General features: G+C 40.2%; 1 protein-coding gene and 1 long non-coding RNA gene across 3 annotated transcripts in view; one reads left to right on the plus strand and one right to left on the minus strand.

The window, feature by feature from the left end:
- The window catches only part of adam19a (ADAM metallopeptidase domain 19a), a 158,663-nt gene that overhangs the window by 88,782 nt on the left and 44,347 nt on the right, over nucleotides 1-25,534 (minus strand). For both annotated transcript variants that reach the window (XM_032544520.1, XM_032544521.1), the window contains exon 3: nucleotides 2,261-2,337. In XM_032544520.1, the coding sequence (XP_032400411.1) occupies nucleotides 2,261-2,337 (77 nt within the window). The remainder of the gene's footprint in view (nucleotides 1-2,260; nucleotides 2,338-25,534) is intronic.
- LOC116707250 (uncharacterized) overlaps nucleotides 8,021-25,534 on the plus strand; it is a 25,714-nt gene continuing 8,200 nt past the window's right edge. The window contains exons 1-2 of the long non-coding RNA XR_004336447.1: nucleotides 8,021-8,124; nucleotides 18,229-18,240. This is a non-coding gene — a long non-coding RNA (uncharacterized LOC116707250). The remainder of the gene's footprint in view (nucleotides 8,125-18,228; nucleotides 18,241-25,534) is intronic.

Here is a 25,534-nt window from a genome sequence, read left to right on the forward strand (position 1 = left end):
GTGTGTGTGTGTGTGTGTGTATGTATACACAAATGGTGGATTTGCCATATGTCTCTCGGGTTATAACTGTTTTGCTCTACCTCGCCATTGCTATGGTATTGTTTATTACCAGTCAGTATTACCACTTTTGTAGATAAGCAGAGCCACCTATGTACAAGTTTGGTTACATTTTCCTTTTTGTTCTTTAGTTATTACATGACATCATGATGATTCATACCTGATACCCTATAACTGTGATATTCAAGTTGTTCTAATGAAGTTCGGAAGCGTACTATGGAGCTTTGTACATATCTTCCGTGTATATTTGGTGTATAGACTTCATTCTGCAGTTTCACTATGCAATATCTTTTGTTTATATCCGCAGTCACACACTTACTATGATTGTCTCAAATACTGTGTGTATGTATTTATTTATCCAATATAAGTATTTGACTTGTCAAGTGTTCTGTCAGGTGACCTGGCCTAGAAGGTATTTGAGAGTCTGTTTCTGTATTACTGTACTGAAGAAGAGCTAGATGTCAATTTTCATTATAGGCTTTGCTCCTTACAATTCCACACTTAGTTATTATAACTAGGATTCCTAAATGAAATCCTCATATGCACAGTGATATGCACACTGATGAACAGAGGGGAGGTGTTTAGACATGTTCTCTCCACCTCTGGGCTTTACGAGCATGTTAAGTGGTCCACCTTGAGAGTCTCAGCACGTCTACGGCTAACACACCAGCCTGAGCTCCCCATGATGTTATCACAGGAACATCATAACCTCTGCTGGCCTTGAGCCCTGTTCCACGTGCCCTCTCTAGAACTCAGCGCTCATTCTGATTAGCACCGCTTCTCTTTGCACCCTGAGGTGACTCACTCACATATTTCCCGCTCCTATTCCAATGAAGCAAATAGATAAAGCTATGATTCAAGAGCATGCCATATTTATCTCTCTTGAGGCAAATAATTAAAGCTTCCAATGCCATTGGTTGAAAATATGACTTATCTTTTACAGTCATTGACGAGCAACTGTCCATGACCCCCTAAATAATGTGCCTGATGAAACGTTAGCTTTTTGTTTCAGCAGCAGTGCTTCCTAGCGCTGGTTGTGTTGTGTTGCATGTTGTGTGTCCTCAACATATTCTTTTTAAAATAAGAGCTCAAACCTTGTTGCTTCAGGGTTATTGAGCTACCACATGTATTTCATTAAGCACATCGATTAGAGCTGTCAATCTTTCTCTATAATACCATTCAAATTTCTTTTGTTATTTTTTAAATATTACAATTATATTACAATACTTGATGTTAAAATTTAGCCTATTAATAATATTTTCTACACTACTCAGGTTAATGCATGTTGGTTGGTTGTTATACCTTTGGTCCACTAGAGAGATTTACAACATTAGCCTCAAAAACTATATCATGGCGCACTGTATTTCTGGCATTGTGCTTTGTTTACATTCATTTTCAACCACATCAACAGAGAAGCTTAATAGTAGTGAATTAATAGTAGTAACTTAAAAGTAATGAAATATTATTTAACAAGTGTAGTGAAGCGGCTCTGTTGTAAAGGCCAACAGTGCTCGGTTAGCACAATGTTAGCGCGCCAGAAATCACAGCCAAACCATATGTCATGAACAGATAGTATTAGCCACCATGTTAATGGCATTGATAACCATGCTAAACGATACCGTCACTACATTTTCTGCAATGTATGAGCAACCTGGTTCCTGCAGATTTTCACGTTATTGCAAACACAGCTATTTGAAGTTGACATTTGAAGTTGAAGCAGACTGAAGGGAAGCTAACGTTAGCATCAGCTGTCTCCATGATTACTCCCAACTGAGCTCCTTTTATTACTTGCAACGCAGTTAGGAACATGAACAAGCCAATTACATTAATTACATTTTTTACAAGCAGGAGGCGCAAAGGGTGAGATTCAACATTAGACAACACAAGATTTGATTACTATTTGCATTATATTTGACTTCCGGAATTCGTTCCAACAACCCTTACATCTGTATCCTAAAGCCATCCATTCAATAGTTTATATGTTTTCAAGATTTGGAAACATTTAGTAACCTTGTGGTAATGCACAGATTCACCAAAATGTCAAGACAGAGCTGAGAGAGAGGCAGAGCGTTTTGATATCTCACTCTATTATTACTTCACTCTACATTTTTTATCTCCCAATTAGTTTTGCATATCAGGTGGATGACAGAGGTTATTAAAGGTGCTGAGGCAGTAAAGATGGTACGATTGAAGGAATACTCACTAATTACGTTCCACTTGTAGCACCAGTTGGAGGTCATTGGATGAGAGCGCTATTTCCCCTCTGACTGGGTATTCTTCCTGTCGGGTTGAGAAGAGAGATCAGATCAGGTCATTGCAGGAGAAGAACTCACAAAGAACAGTTGGCTTAGAGTGCATTCAAAAGCTTCAAAGTGCATTTACAGCACCACTTTGACTGAGTGTTCAGCCTGCAGGTAACACAGTCAGCAAGTTGCCCAAAGGCAGTCAATTTCAAGCTGAGTGGCCATGGAACCTGAGCAGGAAATAAATGCATTTGACACATCTAGTCCCTAAAATGAGAAAAAAATGATTTTCTGGAATATTGCAGAGACATGGGAATACATGTTAACACTTCCGGTTAGGGCTGTAACTAAACTTTTTTTTCTTTATTGACTTATCTGCCAAATTTGTCTCAATGTAAAGAGATGGTAAAACAATATCCATCATAATTTCTCAGAGCCCAAGGGGATGTACTTGGTTTGTACAAGCACCGTTTTCAAGAACATACAATTCGATTATTAAAAAGTAGAAAATCTTTGAATCTTAGAAGCTGTTATGTTCGCTTGAAAAAAAAGTTAAATCTACAAATAGTTACCAATAAATTTTTTGAGGCACATTGTGGCCAAAAATTTATATTTTAGAAGACCACTTCTAGCCGCATGTTGATTTTCAACATCCTCCGCTACACAACCAACCAGGCGCTTCTATGGGGGCAGAAAGATTCACTTTTCCCCGGACTACAGCAACTTCAGGGGCAAGTGGCGCAAAGCCTTCTAGCAAACCATTTTTTCATGCTCTACCCGGTAACACTGAATATCAAAGAAGGCTCCCCGTACAGAGCTTTCACCTCGGCAGAGGATGCTGAAGATTACGTGAGGCGGGCTGCGCCCCGTCCTCTTGTTGCCGCGGGGACGGTCGGCGCCACAGATTCTATCGCGGAGAGCACCGTGGAAGAAGATAAGGATTAAAACAACTGCCTGATGAACATGGACTTCCTAAACAGCAGAAAGGTCTAAAAAACATTTTTAGCGAGGCTGCCTTGTTACCGTTTTCTGACTTACAAAACGCATTCAGTCTACCACGTTCCTCTTTTGTCCTTTTACATTCAATTAAGAGGCGTACGGTGTCCCCTGACAGAGGGCTCTGCCCAGCCATCCTATCTGGAAGTTATTTACCAAGCAGCCAAGAACCTGTGGTATGGTATCAAGGCTTTATCAGTTCTTGGTGGTATCTGACTGCTCTGACCTTCCTGTTGAGAGGATCTAGGTACGCAATTGCCCAGGCCTGAGTATTGATTTTGACTGGCAGGATGTATGGTCTGACGTTCCAGAAGTATCACGCAATCCAGTCCATTGGCCGATTCACTCCAATTTCATTCATAAGACATATTTCACCCCAGTAAAAACGCATCACATGAAAATAATTAACAGCCCTTTATGCACTTTCTGCCCAATAAAGCTCAAGGTACATTTCTTCACATTATCTGAGATTTCCCCCCCTGTTGGTCAGTTCTGGAACAATATTCCATCCAAAATATATGCCCTGATTAATGATACTGTACCTGTTACTGTCAATGTTTTGATTCTGAATGATCCGTCAGCCCTTCAGCTCTCTAAAACTCAAAAACGTGCGGTTTTTGATGGACTTACAGCGGCCAAGAGAATGACTGCAACCCGCTGAAAACCACCTCATGACTGGTCTATTCGTACTTGGACCCTTTCCTTTCTGGATGTCATGTATCTGGAGCTCTCCACGGCTCCCATAACTGGAGCCCCGGGAAGGACTTTGGCCACTTGGCTCAGCATTGCTGGATCCTTGAAGTCCATGCTTGAGATTTGTGCTAGGGCCTTCTCACTGCTATCTGTGTGTGTGTTTGGTCCATTTTGTCTTGTGCCGGTCTCCCTGTCAATGCCTCTTAGTTGTCCGTTTCCGTGTGTCTTGTTTCTGAGCTGCGGGCATTGTTCTTGCTGTTGTGTTTTTGTTGTGTCTCCCTCCTTTCCGTATTTCCTCTTTTTGTTTTAGAGAGAAACATTTGATCGCATGGAAGGATTGTGGAAAAGGTGCACTGTGCCTTCTTTAGTGTGTGTAGTGTACTTCTGTATGCTGTCATCTAGACCAATGTTATGCAATGTTTCGCGAAGCTTCATTAAATCAATCCAACTGTAAACGGTGTACGGCTCACTGTGTTTCCGCACGGAACAGGTTGACGCTTCGGTGAACACAATAAGCGCAGATTACAAATGAAGGAAGACAGCAACAATAGTGAGGGTTCTAAGAGGAGACAGGCGAGAGAAAAAAACAGAAAGTAAGAAAGAAACCGCGCCGTTTTACACAACTACAGCATGCAACTCGGCAAATAGCAATGTTTTACAAACAATTTAAAAGACAAACCAGCCCCTTCCCCCTGGTGCATGGCTACTTAATATGCACGTGAGTGACGTCATCGGACCATGTCGGTGATGTCTGCATTCTTTCTCCTCACTCAGTATTAGGCTTCTGAAAATGTGGCCCCCAGAACAGTATAGCTGAATGGATCGCCTGTAAGCTTTGAACCGTCACATTTACCCTCGGCTTAGTGAACAGCTATTTTGCATATTCAGTGCATAGAGCCAGAGGCAAGAAGGGGAAGGGGGTGAAAAAGATTAACATTTGGGGCACCAAAAAATTTTTTTTTAAGGGTCTTGGAATTTGGCTATAATTTTTTTTTGCTTTTTCTAAAGGAAACCCGTCGGTTGTATTTATAGAAAAGACAGGTTTCCTTTTTTTAAGTGAACAGCAATAATAAGTATATTTATTACTATTGCTGTTAACTAGTTATTTTCTCACTAAGTATTTCTTATCAGATTACTCAATTAATCAATGGAATAATCGGTAGAATACTTGATTACTAAAAGAATCGATAGCTGCAGCCCTAAATGAATCATTGACCATTTTTCTGACATTTAACATAAAACAATGACGTTTGTCATTTTACCATGATAAGGGTTTGCAGAAACGTGTTATGAATTGGTGGTAAGACAGCTGCTCTGGCATCGTTGGAGAACCTCTCCATTGACTCAGAGAAACTGCACTTCTTCTTTGCTGTATTTCTCATTGACAGGTGTAATAAGTGGAGCAGTCACCAGTATCAATAGGCAAACAGTGTTTAATGGTGTTTCTACATCCATTTATGGCTCACTGTTGTAGGGGAAATAAGTCTCCCAATGATTTAGAACTAAAAACAGAATGAGTGTGTGCAGCGTTATAAATCTGATAAAAAGAATGCGTCTGGATGTTTGTCTTTGTGCGTACACACAGTTCTGGTCTTGACTCTACACATTTTATGCATCTGGACACAAGACTTCATCGTTCCATCTTGGAAGCATAAACATCCAGAGCAAACTGGTAATCTCCCCACTAGCTGTCAGGATATCTCGCTATGGTGTGGGAAATATTGATGTTTTCTGTTCCGGAGCTAAGGTTATGACATTCAGATGTTTGACATCTGACCAACTCTGACTGTGTCAATATACAATTATATACACTGTCAAGATTTCATTATACCTTGTCAATATGGTTTAAATTACACTTGAGCTTATGAGATTATTTTTTATTTCTATAAATTAACCTCAAGCTGCCTTTTCTTACTATTGGCAAGCATCTCTGAAGATAAAAATAACAGTTTCATGCTTTCTTTCTTTGGACACTGCAACAACAACTCAATTTACAAATTCACTTTTTTCTATTCTATTTAGGACAAAACCTTTCACAGATGCAGAGGAGCAAGTGGTGAAGAAATGTTTAAATGTTATGTCATCAGTTCAATTTACCCGCCATAGTAATAGTGAAATTTACTGTCAAGGCACTGCAAAAAGGTATCTATTAATAGATTAATCATTTAGTATTTCTTTGATGTAACGCTGGGCCTGTCTTATGCGATAGTAAATTTAATATCTTTGGATTTTGGAATGCTGGTCCACCAAAACACAGCCTTGCTTTGCCAGACCTTCTTCCACGGCGCTGCGGAGAAGGGTCTGACTAGTCTAAAAAGCAATCTGGGATGGGAAAAAAATAGTTTATTAACATTGCTTTAAACCAATCACAATCGTCTTGGGCGGTTCTAAGCCCCAAGTGGAGCTACGGTGCCTCTGCTAAATAGCCTCAGGAAGGGACTTGTTTTGGTGAGGCATGTGTACGTTCAAAAGTTGTTTTAGTCGTGTAACAGAAAACTCAGACAGGACAGATAGTCTAGCTAGCTGTCTGGATTTACCCTGCAGAGATCTGAGGAGCAGTTAACCATAGTCCTCAGAAATCCACTGAAGTTTAAAATAAGAACACAAAGAAACGGAAAATAGCGGGACGTCCGAAAACGGACATCCAAAACAAGTGACATCCAGCAGAATTCCTGGCAGAACGAGAGCAATACCTGAGTTGGAACGTCGTGGATATGGACTAACTAAAACGAAAACATGTGATAACATAAGCTCTGCCTTTGAAAACTGTAATGGATATCTTGCACTATTAACTGACATTTTGAAAACCAAACAATTGATTGACTTATTGAAAAAATAATAGATAAATCTATAACATATTTATAATAAATAAACGTTGGTTGCAGCCATCTATGCAAGCTGAGTGCTGATTTGCTGAGCAGCTAACTGCAGAAGAAAAGAACAGCTTTAGGCACGTAAACAATCTTGGTATCATCACTTTTTGGATTCTGATGTTTTTGCTGATTGTGTAACAGCAGTTCTGTAAAATAATACTGATCCAAAGAAAGTTGTGAAATCCCACTAGCAAGAAAACAAGATGAAGAGATTAAAGCACAGCTTAAGGCTCACCTCTCTCCCCTGGCTTTTGAAGTTACTTAAATTGCCACAACTTGGCCTTATATAATGATTTAGTTCATTAATGTTTTTTTTTGTTTTTTTTTTAATTTTTGTATCCCTGCCTGGGTGTATGTGATTTATGTGTATATGAGAAAAAATATTTTGTTGTATGCTGCTGACCTGTTATTCTGCCTATGGTGGTAAAGTCCTTTGGTCAGCTCACATTGTTTTCAATAATAAATAAATTTAACTTGGCATGACTTGACTTTGTTTCCACTTTCCCCAGAACCCTTTATTTCTAAAAAAAACTACAATTGGCAAGGAAATTTTGTGTTCACTGAACTAGTTACACTGACAAATGTAGTGTTAGACTGCTTTTCCACAAACAGGGTTTGCTTTAAGAGTGCGACTCTGTCGGAATGATTTGAAGTGACACTGCATGTCTGCTAATCGTAAAGTGTTAAAACATGCTGAGCCCAGAGATGGGGTGGTGTGTTTAATGCCAGTATGAGCATGTGGCCATTGAGTAAACCTTATGTGCCAAATTGTGTGTTCTGTCACCAGCAGCTGCTGCTGTCTTGTCACACTTAAATCCTGTAGTGTGATCATGGGTATACCAATTCTCTTATTGGAGACATTTAAACTCCAATGGGCTACTATTGTCAATCATGTTGGCAAAATGAATAGATTGACGCCTGAAGACATACGTGACCCTATACAGTACCCAATTAATCACATTGTCATAGTTAACTTTAACTTTAATTAATTGCAATTAATCACACATTTTTATCGTAATATTATATTAATCATTGTTGTCAGACGCTTAGAATATTAATCTGAGCCTGTCAGTGGCAAAATGAGCACTTTTGTGAAGATAAAGACAAGCTCTATAGTTGCCTTATTAACTTACATTGTAGCTTGTTTTGCCGGTGCCAACTGTAGCGATCTCGCCTATAGTGAGTTCCATTTACCTCGGAACTCGGAAGCCGGAGCTGGGAAGGACGCCACACACAAGTTAAATGCGTTCCGGATTTTCATTGTTTTCGTTAGCTCTAGCCCGATTAGCCATTGTTAGCAATACAGTTGATAACGACGCATTACGCCATTTTTTTGTGTTTAATGTTTAAAGGCTGTCAATGGTTTTCCAGCATTGTTTCTGTTTGGCCGAAGGGTTACACAGACTGATCAATCAATGATCAGTATGCAATCCTGTGCCTATGCACATTTAATACCAACTCCTATATCTAGTTCATATGGAGAGTTCTTTCACACCAAATTTAGAACTTCTTTTCCACACATTTTGATAAATGAGTGTTATAAAGGAAGAACAGCCCCAAGGACTTAAGGTCAACCCCTACAAAGTAATGTAGTTTTAAAGAAGTCACATCTCTTGAGTGTAGAGAAATAATTTACTGCATCACAATATAACCAAGTGGGATTAACAGAGATGTCAGGTCTTATCTGTATTCACTCTTCTATCTCCCATCTCTGAGCAAGGCTCCAAACAAAACAACCCATTGTGAATTCAAGACCATTCTTTCCCACATCATTAAACTTGCCATTCCAATACCAAGTGACACATTCTCAGCAGATGCACTTCCACTTCTTTTGCTTCATTTTCAGCAGTTAGGTTGCGAAACTTCCCCAGCTCCAGCTGAAAGACCTTGATAGGTTAGGGCAGAGTCACAGTGGGTAGAGAGTGGGAAGTGAGAAAAGTGAAACAAAGTGAAAAGGGAGAACACTGGTGACAGCCAGTAGTAAGAGTGTGAGGATTTACATGGAAGGAGGAGGAAGGTAGGGAAGTGTAAACTGTCAAGAAGACTATAAATAAAACCAAAATAGGTCTTAAATGCCTCAGTATGCTTCAAACAAAGTGCTTGTTGGATCATCTTAAAGTGTCTGAGACTCCTTTGCGATGGGGTCTGTGTCTGACAATTTTGTAACTTTCCTGTCATTCTGACAATCATTAATTATGATTTTTTTTACATAACTAGCTCATTCACTTTTTTGTGCAAAACCATGTATGCTACAACCTTTTTCACTTTTGTATGCAAAACTGTGCAAGACCACAAATGCTTTTAAGATAACACTGTCTAAAACTGGATAATTCCAGATATAAATTGTCTTATATCTCAGATTTGCGTCGTTTGACCACAACTGAAGGGAAAAGTGTTTACTGATTCCTAATGGCCAATCTGACAAAAAATAAATAAATAAATCGCTGCATCCCATTGCCTCCCCGATCTCAATCCAATTGGCTTTTCACTACACTTCAAGGTTGGCCAGCAATAGGTTTTAAAGACTTTTTCTTTCAGCTGTGGTCTGACAACTGTCATACAACATATTCTGGCACTAAGGCAGAGGAAATTTTCCCGCTCAAACTATTCAATGACCAGTTACTTTGTTTTGTGGAAAAGCATCTCCATTTCCTTTTCCACTTCACTGCCTTTCTTCTTCAAAATGATTGGTTCAGAGGCTCGGCTTACTGAGTTTGTTGCGGTGTATCTGCACATTTACTGATCAAACAAATTCCAAATCCTCCCATTCCCTCAGCCACATTTGTCGATCTTACACAGCAGCCACTGGTGTTTGTGCCTTGAGTGATTTGGGCTGCTTCTCTTGATTTCTCGAGGTTATAGTTCTACAGCTTTAATCTTCATCCTGCACCCCCACTGGCTTAAAGCGGCAAATAAATGTGCAACGTAAAGCTGCATCAAGTATACACAAATTTAAACTGTGTGTAGTGACATGTTTGATCATGTTTCAGTGTCAGTCAATTTGGATTAAGTTAGTATAGCACATCCTAGAGGATATGGTGCAAGATGAAGAATGGGCAAGAAAGAGGGATGGAGAGTTTAAGATGTCATTCGATAACAAGCCAAAAAAGTACTGTTCAAGAGGCTCAGTTGATGAAAAGAGACAGTTGGAGAGACACTAACATACACTGAAGGAGAAACAAAAGGCAAAACAACAAAGACACAGGAAAAGACAAATCGATGGCGAGAAACAACAGGAAAGTAGAAAAGAGGAAGCTAAAGCAACACCACAAGAAAGTAAATTTGTTGAATTTGGCTGTGCCACTGATGCTTATCTGCTTGGGACTGTGGATTGACATGGAGAAGGATAAAGACAGCAGCATTCATGTATCAGATGGAGCTCCAAGCCTGGGCCCTTTCTGTGCTCCAGTGAAGCAGAGCTAACACACTCTTTGCCAGAGGAGGGCTTATTAGATGGATCAAAGCTTGTCTAATCTACATGCTAAGAATATCATGAGAGGGCCCTGACAATCCTCTCTTTTCTCCTGAGAGGCAGCGATTATCATAAAGGGTTATGAACAGCAAACATACAAAGATGTGATGATGTATGTGCTTTTTAGTTCTTTGATGTGACTGTGTTGCCACAGTTACAATAACTATGCTCTATTATTGCTCATCTCATACATTACAAGATGCCGGGCAACAGTTGTTTAGAAGCAGTTTATGTGTATTAATTTAATGGACACAAGAATGCATATAAAAAGCTGCAATTTTGCCCATTGGCTGCACTTAAATGGCACCACAAGAACTTAGATCATTTCAATTTGGTTCTGGTTTTCATAGCTTTGGCCAACATTTCTACTGATTATGAGTGTAGTCACCAAATAAATACTTTAGATTGTTACATTAAACATGGTGAAGTCAGAAGTAGGAGGTCAGGCAGGTTGGAAACATGTTGACAGTTCATCCAGAATATCTAAACCACTTTTGAACACACCTGTGTTGCAGTACACAAGTGTATACCTGAATACACTCGGTTACGTTGTAATAAAGTACATGTGGAAAAGGTTTTGTCAATGCCATGTCAATTGAGAAAACAAATATTTAATCACATATCTGCTAACACCCACATATTGAAACGTAAATAAAAGAAAAATGGAGCTTTCCAAGTTGCAATGATGACTTACTGCAAACCATTCACTACTTCCCCCCTTTTTGTGACTGTTTTTCTTATCGAAGGGTAAACTAGGCCCTGAAATTGCTAAAGGAGCTATAGTCTTCTTCGGTGCAATTTCTCCCTATCAGTCAGGCAGCATGGAGAAGGGCCAGGAAAGGTTTGAGTGGATAGAGCTTTACAGGAGGAGGCAATCACGTCTGAGACCTGGGAGGGCTTGGAGAGCGAGAGCAGAGGAGGACTGAGTAATGCTGAGGACAGTGGAAGAGGTATGAGAGTTGAGGCAGGGACGGTGGCTGCGGTGTGCTGGCAGTGAGGTTGATTTGTTGCAGAAGTAATCGTTCCCTGAATAACCGTTTCCTCTGGTACTGAGTGAGTGTGTATGTTCGTATGTGACTCGCTAAATGACATTAAGAGTCTCTATAATTAATCTATGTCAAATGTGTGTCAAAGCTGCTAAATTTAAACAAGTCTTGTCCTGAGAGGAGAGGAGCGTGGAGAGGTGGCAGTGGGGGGTGGATGAATACGGGCTCATACAGCGAGGTACTTATTAATGTTCCCTTCAATCCCCCACAGAGCCAAAACGGGGTGTCGACAGCTTCCAATGATCAGACGGAAAAGGTATTGGGAACAAGGAATCAGTGCAACTAAAAAACCCATGACAATAATTTGGGTATTTTTTGAAAATTCATGTAAAGAGGCACTGCAATTCCTGAGAAAAACCTTTATTAAAAAAATGCATCACAGTGTCCATCTTTTCTTAGAAACACAAAAATTAGGCGGCCAAAAATGAGCAACTGTCTTCCTGTGAGTGTGTGCGACCACTCTCTCTCGAGCTTTGGCTTTGGTACCCAACTTCCAATTTTTTTAAAATAATTCCCATACTGAATGAAACACTCAGATTCTACCATGTAAAACACTGCAATATACTTTACATTTGTATTGTAGCAAAAGTCAATTTACGCCAAGTAATGGCAGCATTTGAAGCAAACACTAGTTCCAAAGCACAAACGTACATGGCTCGAAGCTGCTGTAGCCATAAGCGGTTTCATTTATAAGGACATGTACCTGCGGTTAAAAAAAATAATTTTTTTTTTTTTTTTTTAACTAACAAAAGATATTGCCCTGGGATTATTTTTTTTACCACATACTAAATGTGACTGCGGCTTATTCATTATTTCCACCATTGCTCATGTCCCACCTTTTCTATTATCTACTATTGTTACAGCCAAGTCTACGTCTAATGTCAAGATAATGGTGTTTAACCTACAAAGGGTTTGGTTTGTTCAGTAAATGCTACTAAAATCAACAATACTAAGGAAACAGTGTTTTGTTGGAGTGGCAGTAGAAATTATTTTCTGGTGCATTTTAGATTCAGTACTTGAATTGTGGAAATATTTATATGGATTGTACTTTACATGTATTTCCTGAGATTGTATATGCTTTTCTTTATGAGCTAGTGAAAACATCAAATCCCATTCAATCTGAGCTAAAATGAATCATAACTAATGGGCTTTGAACTAGAGTGCACCCCAACTACGTACACACACACACACACACACACACACACACACACACACACACACACACACACACACACACACACACACACACACACACACACACACACACACACACACACACACACACACACACACACACACACACACACACACACACTTCTAACTTATCTACCTTCTACAATACATACAGCAGTATATCACAATTGGTTCGCTAGTAATAGAGACTAATAATAAAAAGGCCCGTCATTTTGTCCCGACAGACAAAAGGAAAAGTTCAACTTGAACTGAGCAAAAACAATAACACGTCTTTGCTTCATTATCCAACAGACAGACATCAGATATCTATTTCTATTGTGATGGTGGTTGCTTTGCTTTAAGTCTGTTTGGGAGTGTGCTGATGTTTGTCAGGATCTCCTGGCTCTGATGCCAACTCACGCTGTGATAGACATGGTATCTAGGCTAATCACATGCATTGCAGCACCCAGATCCAGTCTATGAATTCGCATCTTAGAATTTCCCACGCAACATTCAACAAAAACTAACTAACTTAATTGCTACCAAATCCATCTAAGAAGGAATTTAGAAATGTTTGTTATTGTGATGGCACAGCTGGATAGTTGTGTCAAACCAAAAAGGACCACACAGCACAGCTTTCTTATTAAATCATGGGCTAGGTTGTATTTTTGGATTGCTTTCTGTTTGATTCTGATGCCAACAAGCACTACGCTTATTGTTTCCCAATGAAAAATTGAATTACTGTAACATTTGTAATGAACACTAATTTGCCCTTAACAGTAAAAACAACTGACAACCCAGACAATTCCAGTCTGTGTAACTTTCAGTCACACAGATGACATCCATGCAGGGGACAGAAAAGAAAAGGAAACCTTAATCAGTGATTGAGAAAAGACAGTTCAGGGACATGTCCCCGCGAGCTGCTCTGAAAGGGAATGCAATACTAATTAAAATCTCACAAAGCTATGATGGAATGTAGATTCGAATGAAGAAGAGAAGTTCACACATAGTTTCTCTTCTTTGAATAAGTCCATACTCCGCCTCGGCTGTGACCGTGACCGCACATAACGGCAGTCTAGTCCACATAACAGAACCGCAGCAGGACATGACAGCCAGTAGGACTGCACCTGAACTGCTTGGGAGACAGACTCATCCATGGACAGAACAATTTACAATCAAAAGGTAATTCTCTGAGTAAGATGTGAAATAACATTTATTACAGGTTTCAATTCTTGACTATATTATTTCAATACTGGCCAGATGGACCGATCATTACTGGGGATGTCCCGATCAGCTGTTTTGGCCCGCAATCCCGAACTGATTTAAAAAAGAAAAAAGTAATATCTGCCGATATCAAGTCCCGATCCAGGGCTGCACATCGGTTTATTTTGTTTACAAGTTACATGTTTACTTTACAACACCAAAACAGTTCTCTTTAGGATCCCAGCAAACCACCCACCAAAAAATAAACTGTCTCAGTTCCCCGCTGGACAACAATAAACTTAGCGACATGCACTTAATAGTCAATCTTTGATAAAAACTAAACTTAGTGACGGATCTTGGGCTTAATAGTCAATCTTTGATTTTCTTCTCATGTTTAACTCTGATGATGGCTTTAAGAAACAAGCTCCTGTAAGCATGGTGTTATGGTTTCTTGATGGAATCATGGAAGAAGTGTGGAGAATGAGAGTAATCTGCTTCTGTAAAATGGATGACTAAGAAAGAGACTTTTTTACTCATTGTCAAGTGCTGGCAAGGAGTAAGGTAATTATGGTAAATGCAATTGCCTGATCAGTTAAAAAAACGCCCATATCGGCTCCAATCCGATTCTTATGATCAGGATCGGTTCTTGGGCTGCTCGATTATGAAAATATAACCACGATTATTTCGGTCAGTACTGAAATCACAATAATTTAACACAATAACTTGCTGACTTTGGGAAATATGTTGCAATAATGGAACTTAAAAAACAGTGGAAAAGTTAAATAAATCAACAGAAAAAAAAAAGGAGCCATTTTAGGGAGTAGTTAATAATATGGTCTAAGCAAAATGCTAAAGGGCAAGAACCCGCAGTTTCAAGTAAATGTTTTAGGCTTATTTGTCATGGCTCTACCTCTACATGCACAGTCTTTCATGAACAAGATCCGAAAGCCGTTATTTAATTGCATTTCTCATCCTACCTTTCTATATCAGGGAAGAAGACTTAGTAATAAAATTTAGTAGGGCTAGGTGTCTGTGGTTATATTTTATGATTTCATAACCCTGAATAAAATTGTAGTTATATAAATGTAATGTATGGTGCTGTTAAGTTGCTGCTACACCATCTCCTTAATACAGCTCGCTGCTCCCCTACAAGCGAGGGACAAACCAATCACTCAACAGCCATGCTGGCCCCTAAATGTTGGAACTCTTCCCATTAACATCAGGATGGCTGAAAGTCTACATATCTTCCACCGCAAGCTAAAACACATCTCTTCTAACTGCACCTTGGGTAAAAAAACAAAACAAAAACTTGCATTTAGAGTTGCACTTACATGCGACTCTTTGTAGTTGGAGCTTACACTTGATTCTTGCTGTCCCGAGTCACCTTCATGGTTCAAAGTATTTAATGGAAGTCACTTTAGAAAGAGTCAGCGAACTGACATGTAATAATAATAATAATAATAATAATAATAATAATAATAATAATAAAAGGTGTGTGACTCTCTTTTTGTGCGGCAAACTAGAGAGCAAACTGTTTTTTGACTGCAGTGAAAAAGTTGTTTTTGAAAGGCTAAATGCCAACAAATATTGTGTTGGTTGTTAAATGATAACAGTTATCTTTTTTTAAAATAAATGTTTACTTTTGGACTCGCTCTGGAGTTATTCTAAACTTTTGATCACACAAGTTAGAAACAATCCTACGCATACACTACTAATAATAATAGTGTTTTAAGAGCCTTATCTTTACTGATTGGTTTAGGAAATTAACATACCCCCTCTATTTCAATGTTGTTGTAGAAACAGTACCAGAGTTTTCCCCTTTTATCGTTCGTTTTTAGTGCAGCAACAGATCATTGAGTCAGTGTTTTGGTTCTCATCATGGGAATTACTCCTACCATCGTTCCTTCACTGCCACTCCTTTCTATTATTGACAGACTGGTCTTGGTGCAATGACTAGGCATTTGCACCCAGCACTGCATATTCAACAACCTTTAAGAATACACCAAATTCTGTTTTGAAATGAGTATACCAGCAGCTTTACTCCGCCAACAAAATCTGCCATTGGATACACCACCCACTACCACTGCCATGGCATTTAAACGACATCAAACACAGCGGGCGACTAAGAGGAGATTCCATCAAATAAAGAGCGGCTTCATTTGTCATCACAACTGGGTTGGAATATCTCAAGACAAAGGACAACCATGAAAAACTGATCTCTGTTCATCATTAGCATTGAATGGGTCTTATTGTTTACAAGAAAAGGACATTTTACTCATGTGGCCAGATGGGTGATTTGCATCTCCATTGTCAGTTTATCATGCCAGCATCGCATTCAAGTTCAAGCCTCAATCATCAAAACAACTTTATTACAAAACAGAGGAGTCAGAAGTATAATTTCATACAACATAATTTCCATATAAATCAAATCCACTGGAGCCAAAAAAGGCATGGTTCTTCTTGCCTCCTCCCTTGGATATTCCACTCCCTCTGTGGCTCCACATGTCATATTTCACTGGGAAACTTCACAGCATGACACCTCCTTTAAGGAAAATGGAAATTTCTTTTTATACTACTAATGGCTCTGGGAAAACAATCCCACCTCCAAAGAAGCAATACACATACCCAATTAGAAATGTTGGCGCTGTCTAAGGACAACATTTATACTGTGACTAATCGTCTAACCCAGCGTCAAAATAAACTTCAGGTCACGTCTTCACACTGCTGAGAGCTTTCTAGAAGACTAGGATTGAGGCACCATAGTAAATGATGGCCTAACAGAAGTGAATGGGAGTGTACAAAAAAATACATGAATAAATAAAATAAAGACATAAAATCCTTTCTGTTTTTAACTGGCAAAGTGCCTTGTCATTTCTATGAAGACAGTTCATTGTGTTTGTGCACTCAGCTTAAGCAACATGAAAAAAAGAGGTTTAGCACTCCTTGAGGTTAATTTATCAGCTAAGAAGTGAGTTGCTCCCCACTCAAAGTGCTTAGCATCTTGCCTCATTCTTCAGCAGCATGAAATGTTTTTGGAAATGGGCGTGGGTGGCTGGATGAATGCCGATATCACAAATGGAGGGCTCTTGTTTGCAACTTTCATATTTTATCTTCACGGAAAAGCTTTTGTGTTTACCTATTTAATATTCACCTGGAGCTGGGCGCCATAAACACCACTCCTCCAAAGCCCTTTAAAAATAAAGAGCCTGTTAGGAGAACTTAGTGCGAGCAATTGACAGAGCATTCTGCATTCAGACTGATTTAAAACATATCTGTGCTGTATTATGGGCTGTTTACTTTATCTTAACACATCTGACCACTTTGCCTTGAACACATTTACCAATCAATAACGTGGGTTACTTACAGCGGACTGCATTACCAGCTGCTACCAAACCCCACAGCGTTAAACACATCTTCTATTTAATCAACAGCAGCTCTTTAGTCAGCAGACTTGGCTTGTAGCACTTTGGTTGGAAAGTTAATGCTGGATCATCTTTTGTCTTCTGAAACCCCCGCTGCTTTGCTTTCGTTTCTGTTTCTTATGCAGGCATGATACATATAGTTATTTTCAGGACTGCACCAGTGTCCATCATAACATTTTCCCCCAGCAGAATTTTACAAAACCTTTTCATAAAAGTATTCATATATAATGTTACGAGATTGAATTCACCCATAAAATCAGTCCACAGTTGTTGCATTTTGCTATGACGGTTCCTGCCACACACACACACACACACACACACACACACACACACACACACACACACACACACACCACACACACACACACACACACACACACACACACACACACACACACACACACACACACAGGTGCTTCTATATAACCGATTGGTAAATTTGCGTGGTTTGGTACACTAAGCAAAGAACTGCCTGTTTACCCATCCAGCAAACACAGAGTAACATTATGATTTATCTGTGGTCATGTCTGTGACAACATGATGAATGTAAGTCCAATTTTTACTGTCCTAATCTTTGGGTTGGTTTCCACTCACTTCTGAGAGATATATGTCTCTTCAGCTGCTAAATGCTCGTCTCTAACTGTGTCTGTCCTCTGTTGTCTGCTGAAAACAGCTGCCTGCTGTTGGTGGAAATGATGTTCATGAGAATGGTAAAAGTGAACTACACATATTATATATAAAACACAATCCTGACCCGATTAGACTTGAAATCATTTGGACCGGGCCTGACATAGGTCCTGGTTTTGACTTTGGTTACTAGAAATAAAGAGAACCTGCTAGAAAAGACCTCTAGTGTGTTGATCACTTTGAGCAACAACTTTCAAATTACACACAGTAACGCAATTCCATGTTCAAACCATGGATTGCGTTAATACTGTCAGCTGTAGTACAAAAACGACTCATTTATTGTGTTAAACATTCATGCACCCAAGGAAAATATATACTGTACACTGGGCCTGATATCTTCTTTGAGAGGTTAGAAGTTTATAGTACAATTTATCTGTGGTTTATACAGCAATGACCGACAGTATGTGGACATCGCTTTAAAGCTCCCTCTCTTCAGGGTCAGGGTTGTGTGCTTCACTCACACTAAAAAATATCCAATAGCAAAGAGCTAAATTTAAAAAAAATTAAATAAAGAAGGGAGATGAAAGGACACTGTGAAAAAGCTTATAAAAATAGCTAAACGAGGACTGTGAGATACTAGACGATAGAAGACTCGATGGCTACCTATCCATCCCTTCCATCTGGTGTCCCTCCAGCTTCAGTTCACAGGTGAGTCTTTCCACTTTCATTTATAAATAAGTCGCCATAGGCCTTTAAAGAGGGATTCAGAGGGAAGCTGAAGCCCCTTGGGGATTTGATCTAGCATGAGGTAATGAGCACTGGCGTGGTTAAGGAGTCAGCTGAGCCCTTATCGGAGAGTGGCAGGCTCAATTCCCAGGTGCTGACATTGTGGCATCTAGAGGCGAGGAGCCCGGCTTGGAGATTGCTTTTTGGTGCCACGAGGAAGTCCATCTCCACTTCCATCCCAGTCACTTTGCACCACGTCCAGATTGATGGCACACACAACCCTCAGCTCACTAATTGTACTTGATGTCCAACAGGCATTGACCACCATTTCCACCCTCCTACTACTATCACACAAAGACTCCCAAAACACACAAGACCAAATGAAAATTGATTTAGTGTTTCAATTTAGACATGCAGCAAGCACATACCCTCGGGCACATTAAAGCATTACTCTCGGTCTGTCCATAGCAGTAGACCTGGTCAGCCCCCTTCACCTCATTGGAACTGCTACATTTTAGCTGTGTGTGGGTTATTCTGGAAAACATTTGGTAAGGCTTAAAAGGAGCTCTGCAAAGTCTCAAATTATTGCTTGTATCTTCAATGGAAAAGGTAGTGATAAGCATTATAGGAAACCTGGAAAACGTATTAAAAAATAATTTAAATATAAGGTCACAGAACATGTTTTAACACTAGAGAAATATTCCTCCCCTCATGCGTTTGTTTTTAATTTGGTGCATTAGATTTAAAATATAGCGATACTTTCCAGATTTAAATCTGCGTAAGGGTGTTCACATTCATATTGAATGAAAAGTGTAAGATAGACCCCCAATTTTTGGACAATGCAGCAAGATGAAGACACTAAACACAAACAACAAGCTTAGACTGTAGTAAGGCTGCAAGATTGCTATTGTACGTTTCTCGCATATTGAAGTCTAGTGTTGCCAGTGACTCCCCAGAAAAGACTAGGTGACCTGAGCAAGGATCTGATCATGGATTACTACAATAATTTCAGGCTGAGGGTCACTTCTGGGTTAGAAACATCGGGATGGCACTGGCTTGGGAAAGGAATAATAACAGGCTGCACCATCTCTGTTGTTCTCTTTGCCCTTGCCATGAACATGGTGGTCAACAGCCACCTACAAGAGCATATATGGATGACCTCCCCATCCCAACAACATTGGTTCCAGGGAGCAGATGGATCCTTTAAGGACTTGAGAAACTCATTACCTGGGCAAGGATGAGTTTCAAGCCCATCAAGCCTAGGTCCGTGGTACTGAAGAGGGGGAAGGTGGTTGACAAATTACGTGTTTCAGTCTCAGGAACTGCCATCCCCTCCATCACATAGCAACCAGTCAAGAGTTTGGGGAAAGCTCTTTGACTCTAGCTTAAAAGATGCTGCCGCCATTAAAGAGCTTGAAACGTGGCTCACCAAGGTTGACAAGTCCGGGCTGCCAGGTAGATTTAAAGCCTGGATTTACCAGCATTCCATCCTGCCCCGTGTCCTGTGGCCTCTGTTGGTCTATGCAGTGGCTGGGACTTCCATGCAGCCTCTCTAGCGTAGCACTGTGTGGGACCAGTAACTTACTGCAGCTACCATTCAGTGGCCTCACTGAAGAGTTTATGGTAGCTTGCACAAGAGAAGTTCTACGGTACAGGTATTCGAGGGACTGCAAGGTGTCATCAGTCGGCATTGAGGTGAGAACTGGAAGGAAATGGAGGGCCGCACATGCAGTGGAGGTGGCAGAGTGACGCCTAAGGAAAAAGGCACTAGTGGGCATCATAGCATCCGCAGAGTAGTGTTGGGCTACTTCCCAAAGACCCAAGTGGGCAAAGAACAGAGCAAGGAGAAACACTGTCTACTCCAGGAGGAGGTTCATGAAGTTGTGGAGGAAGAGCAAGTGAGTATGAAGGTGGGTCTCTTGCAGCAGGGAACTTGAACAAGGTGGGAGAGTACACTGCAACGCAGGATCACCTGGGCAAACATCATGCAGGCAGACTTCCAACGCGTCCGGTCCCTTGTGCAAGCAGTCGACAATGCCCTACCAAGCCCACCTAACCTCCAAACCTGGGGGGAAAGTGAAAGTGCCTACTTTGCTCTGGAAGAGGCTCTATAGAACGTCTCAGTAGCTGTCCAAAAGGCCCTTGCAGATGGCAGCTATAACTTGGAAAATTAACATAGAGGTGTCTATACTCATGCCCCCTGTATTTTAAGAAAGAACATTTATTTATTTACGATTCATTCACAAAGAAAATTGGTGTCCTTAATGGTTGAAGTTTTCCCCATTTTTTAATTAAGGCAATGATATCAAATTACAAAATATTTTTGTATTCCTCCTTTCAGATAACGTAAGCAGGGGTTCCTATACTCATGAGCAGCACTGTATATGGATATTTTTGAAAAACAAATGCATGTTTATGCAGTCGTCCACAAGCAAACGTTTAAGGAAAGTCAAATAAAAATTTTTTAAAAAAAAAAGACTTAGATTTTTGATAAATGTTTGTTCTCTAAGGTGCAGATATTTAAACTCCTTGACTCTGTGTAGCTACAGTATAAAGTGATGATGAAAATAATCATTAGCTGCAAGGAGAGTGTGGCTGCAGTCTTGTATTAAAAATGTTTGCTACTCCTTGATGCTGAGCTCTTTCCTGCCTCTGACTCTGACCCTGACTGAGCACAAAGACTTATTCATCTCCAGGCAGAGGGACACATAAACACAGAGAGAGAGAGAAAGAAAGAGACAGAGAGAGAGAGAAAGAGAGAGACTAAACACTAATTTATGGATACCATCTCCAGATGCAATAGCTACGGTATATTAAATATATATATATAAGGACAGTGCCCTGTGTCTGTTCTTGGTTAATATGTGTATATATATACACCAGACTGCAACACGAGACGCCCATTCCCCATCCATTTCTATTAGACTCCGTGACAGGCTGGAAGAAAGCCATGTTTCTGTGCTTGTGTTGCTCCTCCACCCACCCCACTGTCTGCACAGGGCATGCTTCATTTTCTAATGTTAATAGCCTGTTTGGGTATACTATGTCTGTCAGGATCTTATAATACTTCAAGCCAAGCCTGAGATTGTTATGGCCTTTTGTTTATTTGCGTTTCTTTTGCCTTGCTTCTGCTCGTTGCGTTATTATTCGGGCTTAGAGGCGGGGGACCACAATGTCGCTGCTTTCAATATTTTACTGTTGTTTTGTATAGATTTTTTGCTATGAAGGCTGAAAAAGAAGTAGGTCAGGCTACTTTAATGTATTCATGTTAATAGTAAAGCACAATCCACGGCGAGCATTGCAAAAGGCAGCAGGTAAAATGGTAAAAACCTCAATTTTGCAAAACAGACCAAAAAAAAGAAAGAACATGAGGAGGGATTCTTATTTATTACTATTTTTCATTTCCTAGCTGTAACCTCGTTTTTCTCTCCAGCCAACTGCAAAAATCCCTCTGTAACTTTTATACATAAACACTGGGCCTCTTCAGCCAAGAAATAGAAAGAAAATAGAAAGAGAAAAGGGGTGGGGAAGGAAATTGGAGACATAAAGAAAAAAAGGGTGAGGACAAAGAGGGAAAATAGAAAACGGAGAGGCAAGAGAAGAAGTGAGAGCGGCTAAAGCAGATGTGCACAATGAAAGAAAAAAAAGGAGAGAAAGACGACATTTTTTGGCTTGTACTTCTCCTCCCCTTGTGTGCAGGCCATCTTAATGAGAGCCACATTTAGGTCAGTGGTAGTTGGCTTTTTCCCTCTTTTTCCTCTTCCCTCTTCTTCTTTTCCCTTCCCACCCCCACCTCCTGAGAGAACGATAAAAACCAGCACTTTGGTTTGGCTGTGAAATTACAGTGATTCAATACAAGGTAGAGAAAATAGAAGGTGAAGAAGCGTTCTGAGTGCATGCTGAAAGTATCGTTTGGCGAATTGTTTTAATGCTGCTGGTAGTGGTGGTAGAGTGTGTGCGTGTGTGTGAAGTAGGGTCAAAATCACTATCATTCCTCTCCACAGAAAGGACACTTGTAAATGACATGTAAGTCTCAACTTGAAGAAATGCTCACTAAGTATAGGCTGAGCTTTTGGAAAATGATCATTCTGTATCATCACACTTTTCCTGCTGCTGTGGATTGTAAGCAACAAAACAAACAACAAATTCCAAATTTGAGCAACATTAAGTAGAAAAAGAAAAGGGTGTGAGGTGAGGAAATGACTAGATTTGCCATGAATGCACCCTAGAAGGTTAGTCTGGGCAGAATGGGGACATCCATCGTGCCGCGTGGCTGTGTCATTAATACATGAGCATGGACAAGGACACGTGGCTAGCTTCCTGTTTTGAGAGGTGTGCTAAGAAAGGTGTTTTCTACTGCACCACCGATGGAAATAGAGGGCAGGGAGCGGTGGTGTAAAATAAAGAGTGAAGTTAATACAGAACAGAAAGAGAAACAGAGAAAGGGATTGAATTCACAGCATGGTTTTGGAAGTTGTTCAGTCCTTTTGTTAGATCTCTTGAAATACACCAAGACTCTTACAAAGCCTGTACTGGTGCTATTTTTCCCATACAGCTAGGATACCAATGTCAATGAAGTGTTCAGTTTTGAGTACTAGGACTAGGAAAGTGACAGTGTCAGACCTCCATCTCTGACGTTGCTGACATTGGTGCGTGAGAGTTTGGGATAAAAAGTGCTAAATGCAGCCACTAATTCTCCATCATGATGGTCAATGATAACCAAAAAAGTACCTTCCAATCATTTATGCCACAGAAGACAAAGACCAGCGGCCATTGATTTGTATGTAAGCCTGCACATCGATGGCATCATCAATGGTATCTTGGTATCAACACATCAGGATAGACAAATGTCCATTCTCCACAAAAGTTTAAATTTTATCACTCTTGCTCCTAAGTATTTTTGAAGTACTAAAAGACAACACATTAATTTTTACTTTTGACTTTTAATTTTAGCAAGTTCAAAGCTCCAAAGAATTCATAGAGCACAGAGGAATACAGAATAAAAATCCTTGTACTGTGACAACTGATGATTGTTTGTGTCTGTTTTTTATTAATGTATAAACAATGGGTAGATAATGGTTCTGTTGAACCATTATCCAGCCAGAACCAGTCTTTCCAGTCAAGACTTACTGTAATCGGTTCGACAAAAAGAACTGTGAATGTTAACTGAATCAACCCTCCAAGAACAGACAGGACGTCTAGACCACCTGATGAAGAAAGCAGATTTGTCTTCACAAATGTCTGCATGTCTATTAATTCTGTACTCTCAGTTTGATGTGTTATGCTTATTACCTGCAAGTCCATATTTTCAAACCAGCCAGCCAGAGAAACCAACAAGTCCAATGGCAACAAAAGCGGAGGTAAAAGCAGGGTGAGGCATGAAAAAATAAAAATGCCCGGAAGGCTGAAGGTAAATGTGAAATGAAAGAAAAAGGAGACACTGACAACAGTGAAAGGACCTCAATCAAAAATAAATAAACAGAGCCGTACAGAACAACCCAAACAAATCTACATGGAATTCAGTGCAGTAGAAAGACAGAGACAGCCAAATGAAAAGCTTACCAGTAATGTGTCTAAATGTAATGTGGGGTCTAATTGCCCCGTAATGGAGGTAGGTGTTGTGGGCTTATTAAACACACATGACCACCCTACACACACACACACACACACACACACACACACGCACACGCACGGCCTTTGTCGAGCAACTAAATGATGGGAAACTCAAATCAGTGTGTGGCTGCGGTGCCATGGACTTGGACGTGTCAAATAGGCTGGACTGTTTTAACACCAGTGAAGAAGGGATGAGTCGTGGTGTGTGTGTGTGTGTGTGTGTGTGTGTGTGTGTGTGTGTGTGGGTTGTGTTGTGTGTGTGTTGTGTGTGTTGGGGGGGGGGGGGGGTTAACAATACTTGTAAGTACATTTAACTCTTTAGGATATCTTTACAAGTTTTTCCTGGTAAAATCCATTAGTTATGGTTTTAATGATTCTTTCCAGAGCTTCTTTCCAAGTACAAATGACCACGCTGTTTCCGGTGTCATGATGCACTGCCAGCTTCTCCACTAATGAGCCACTGTTGTTGTGATGAGCAGCCGTGCCAGGCTGGACTCTGACTTCCATTAGAGCTGACATGTGACGATGCAATTCAACATGAACATTCTTTGTGATTTCTGTGAATCATGCAGTACAATAAAAACATCTACAACTGTCCGTGGTAGATGCCATTTGTAATTTGGTTCCTCTCCAGCAGTGATTATCATACAGAGAAAAATTGTATTTAAGAAAATCAATTAAGGGAAGAGAGATTTTGAGAAGCTTTCTAAAAAGGGGACACACATTTTAAGGTAGAAACACTCAAAATCAAATAAAAATCCAAGAAGATTAAATTAATAGATAACTATTTTGATAACTTATTAATTAGTTTAACTCCATCTCCACTGATTCCAGCTTCCTAAATGTGAAGTTGTAGTTTGTTCACTCCTCTATGAAAGCAAACCAAAACCACTGTGAACCTTGGCTGGCATTCTGAACCCTTTCTCGTTGGACTGTTGTTAACTAGCCTCGTCTACAATCAGTGCCATTTGTATTCATCTAAACTGATGCCAAACACCAAAGCAACAAGGGATTATCACCAAAATCTACAATCCTGTGTGGTAGCACTTAAAGGCCCCATGGCATGAAAATTCCACTTCATGAGGTTCTTGTGTTCAGACGTTAGAAATGGCGATATGTGTTAACAGAGCCCTTGCTATCCGGCTCTGCCTTTTAGAAAATGAAAGTTTAGATGGGCCGATCTGGAATCTTGCCACCTTGGTCACCTCCTCTTTCTCTGCTTTGCTCCCCCAGAGAATTTGGCCCACCCATGAGAGAGAGAAAGACATCCTGGCTTTCAAACGAGTAAAGTGGCATTTAGTCAAGGCCACACCCCCAGCCTCCTCCTTGCCACATACTAAGTAAGGAAAGCTCATTGTGGGATTGGCTCTAGTGGCTGTAATTCTGCACC

This window comes from Etheostoma spectabile, chromosome 19, assembly GCF_008692095.1.
Source record: "Etheostoma spectabile isolate EspeVRDwgs_2016 chromosome 19, UIUC_Espe_1.0, whole genome shotgun sequence".
In the NCBI taxonomy this organism is placed as follows: domain Eukaryota; kingdom Metazoa; phylum Chordata; class Actinopteri; order Perciformes; family Percidae; genus Etheostoma; species Etheostoma spectabile.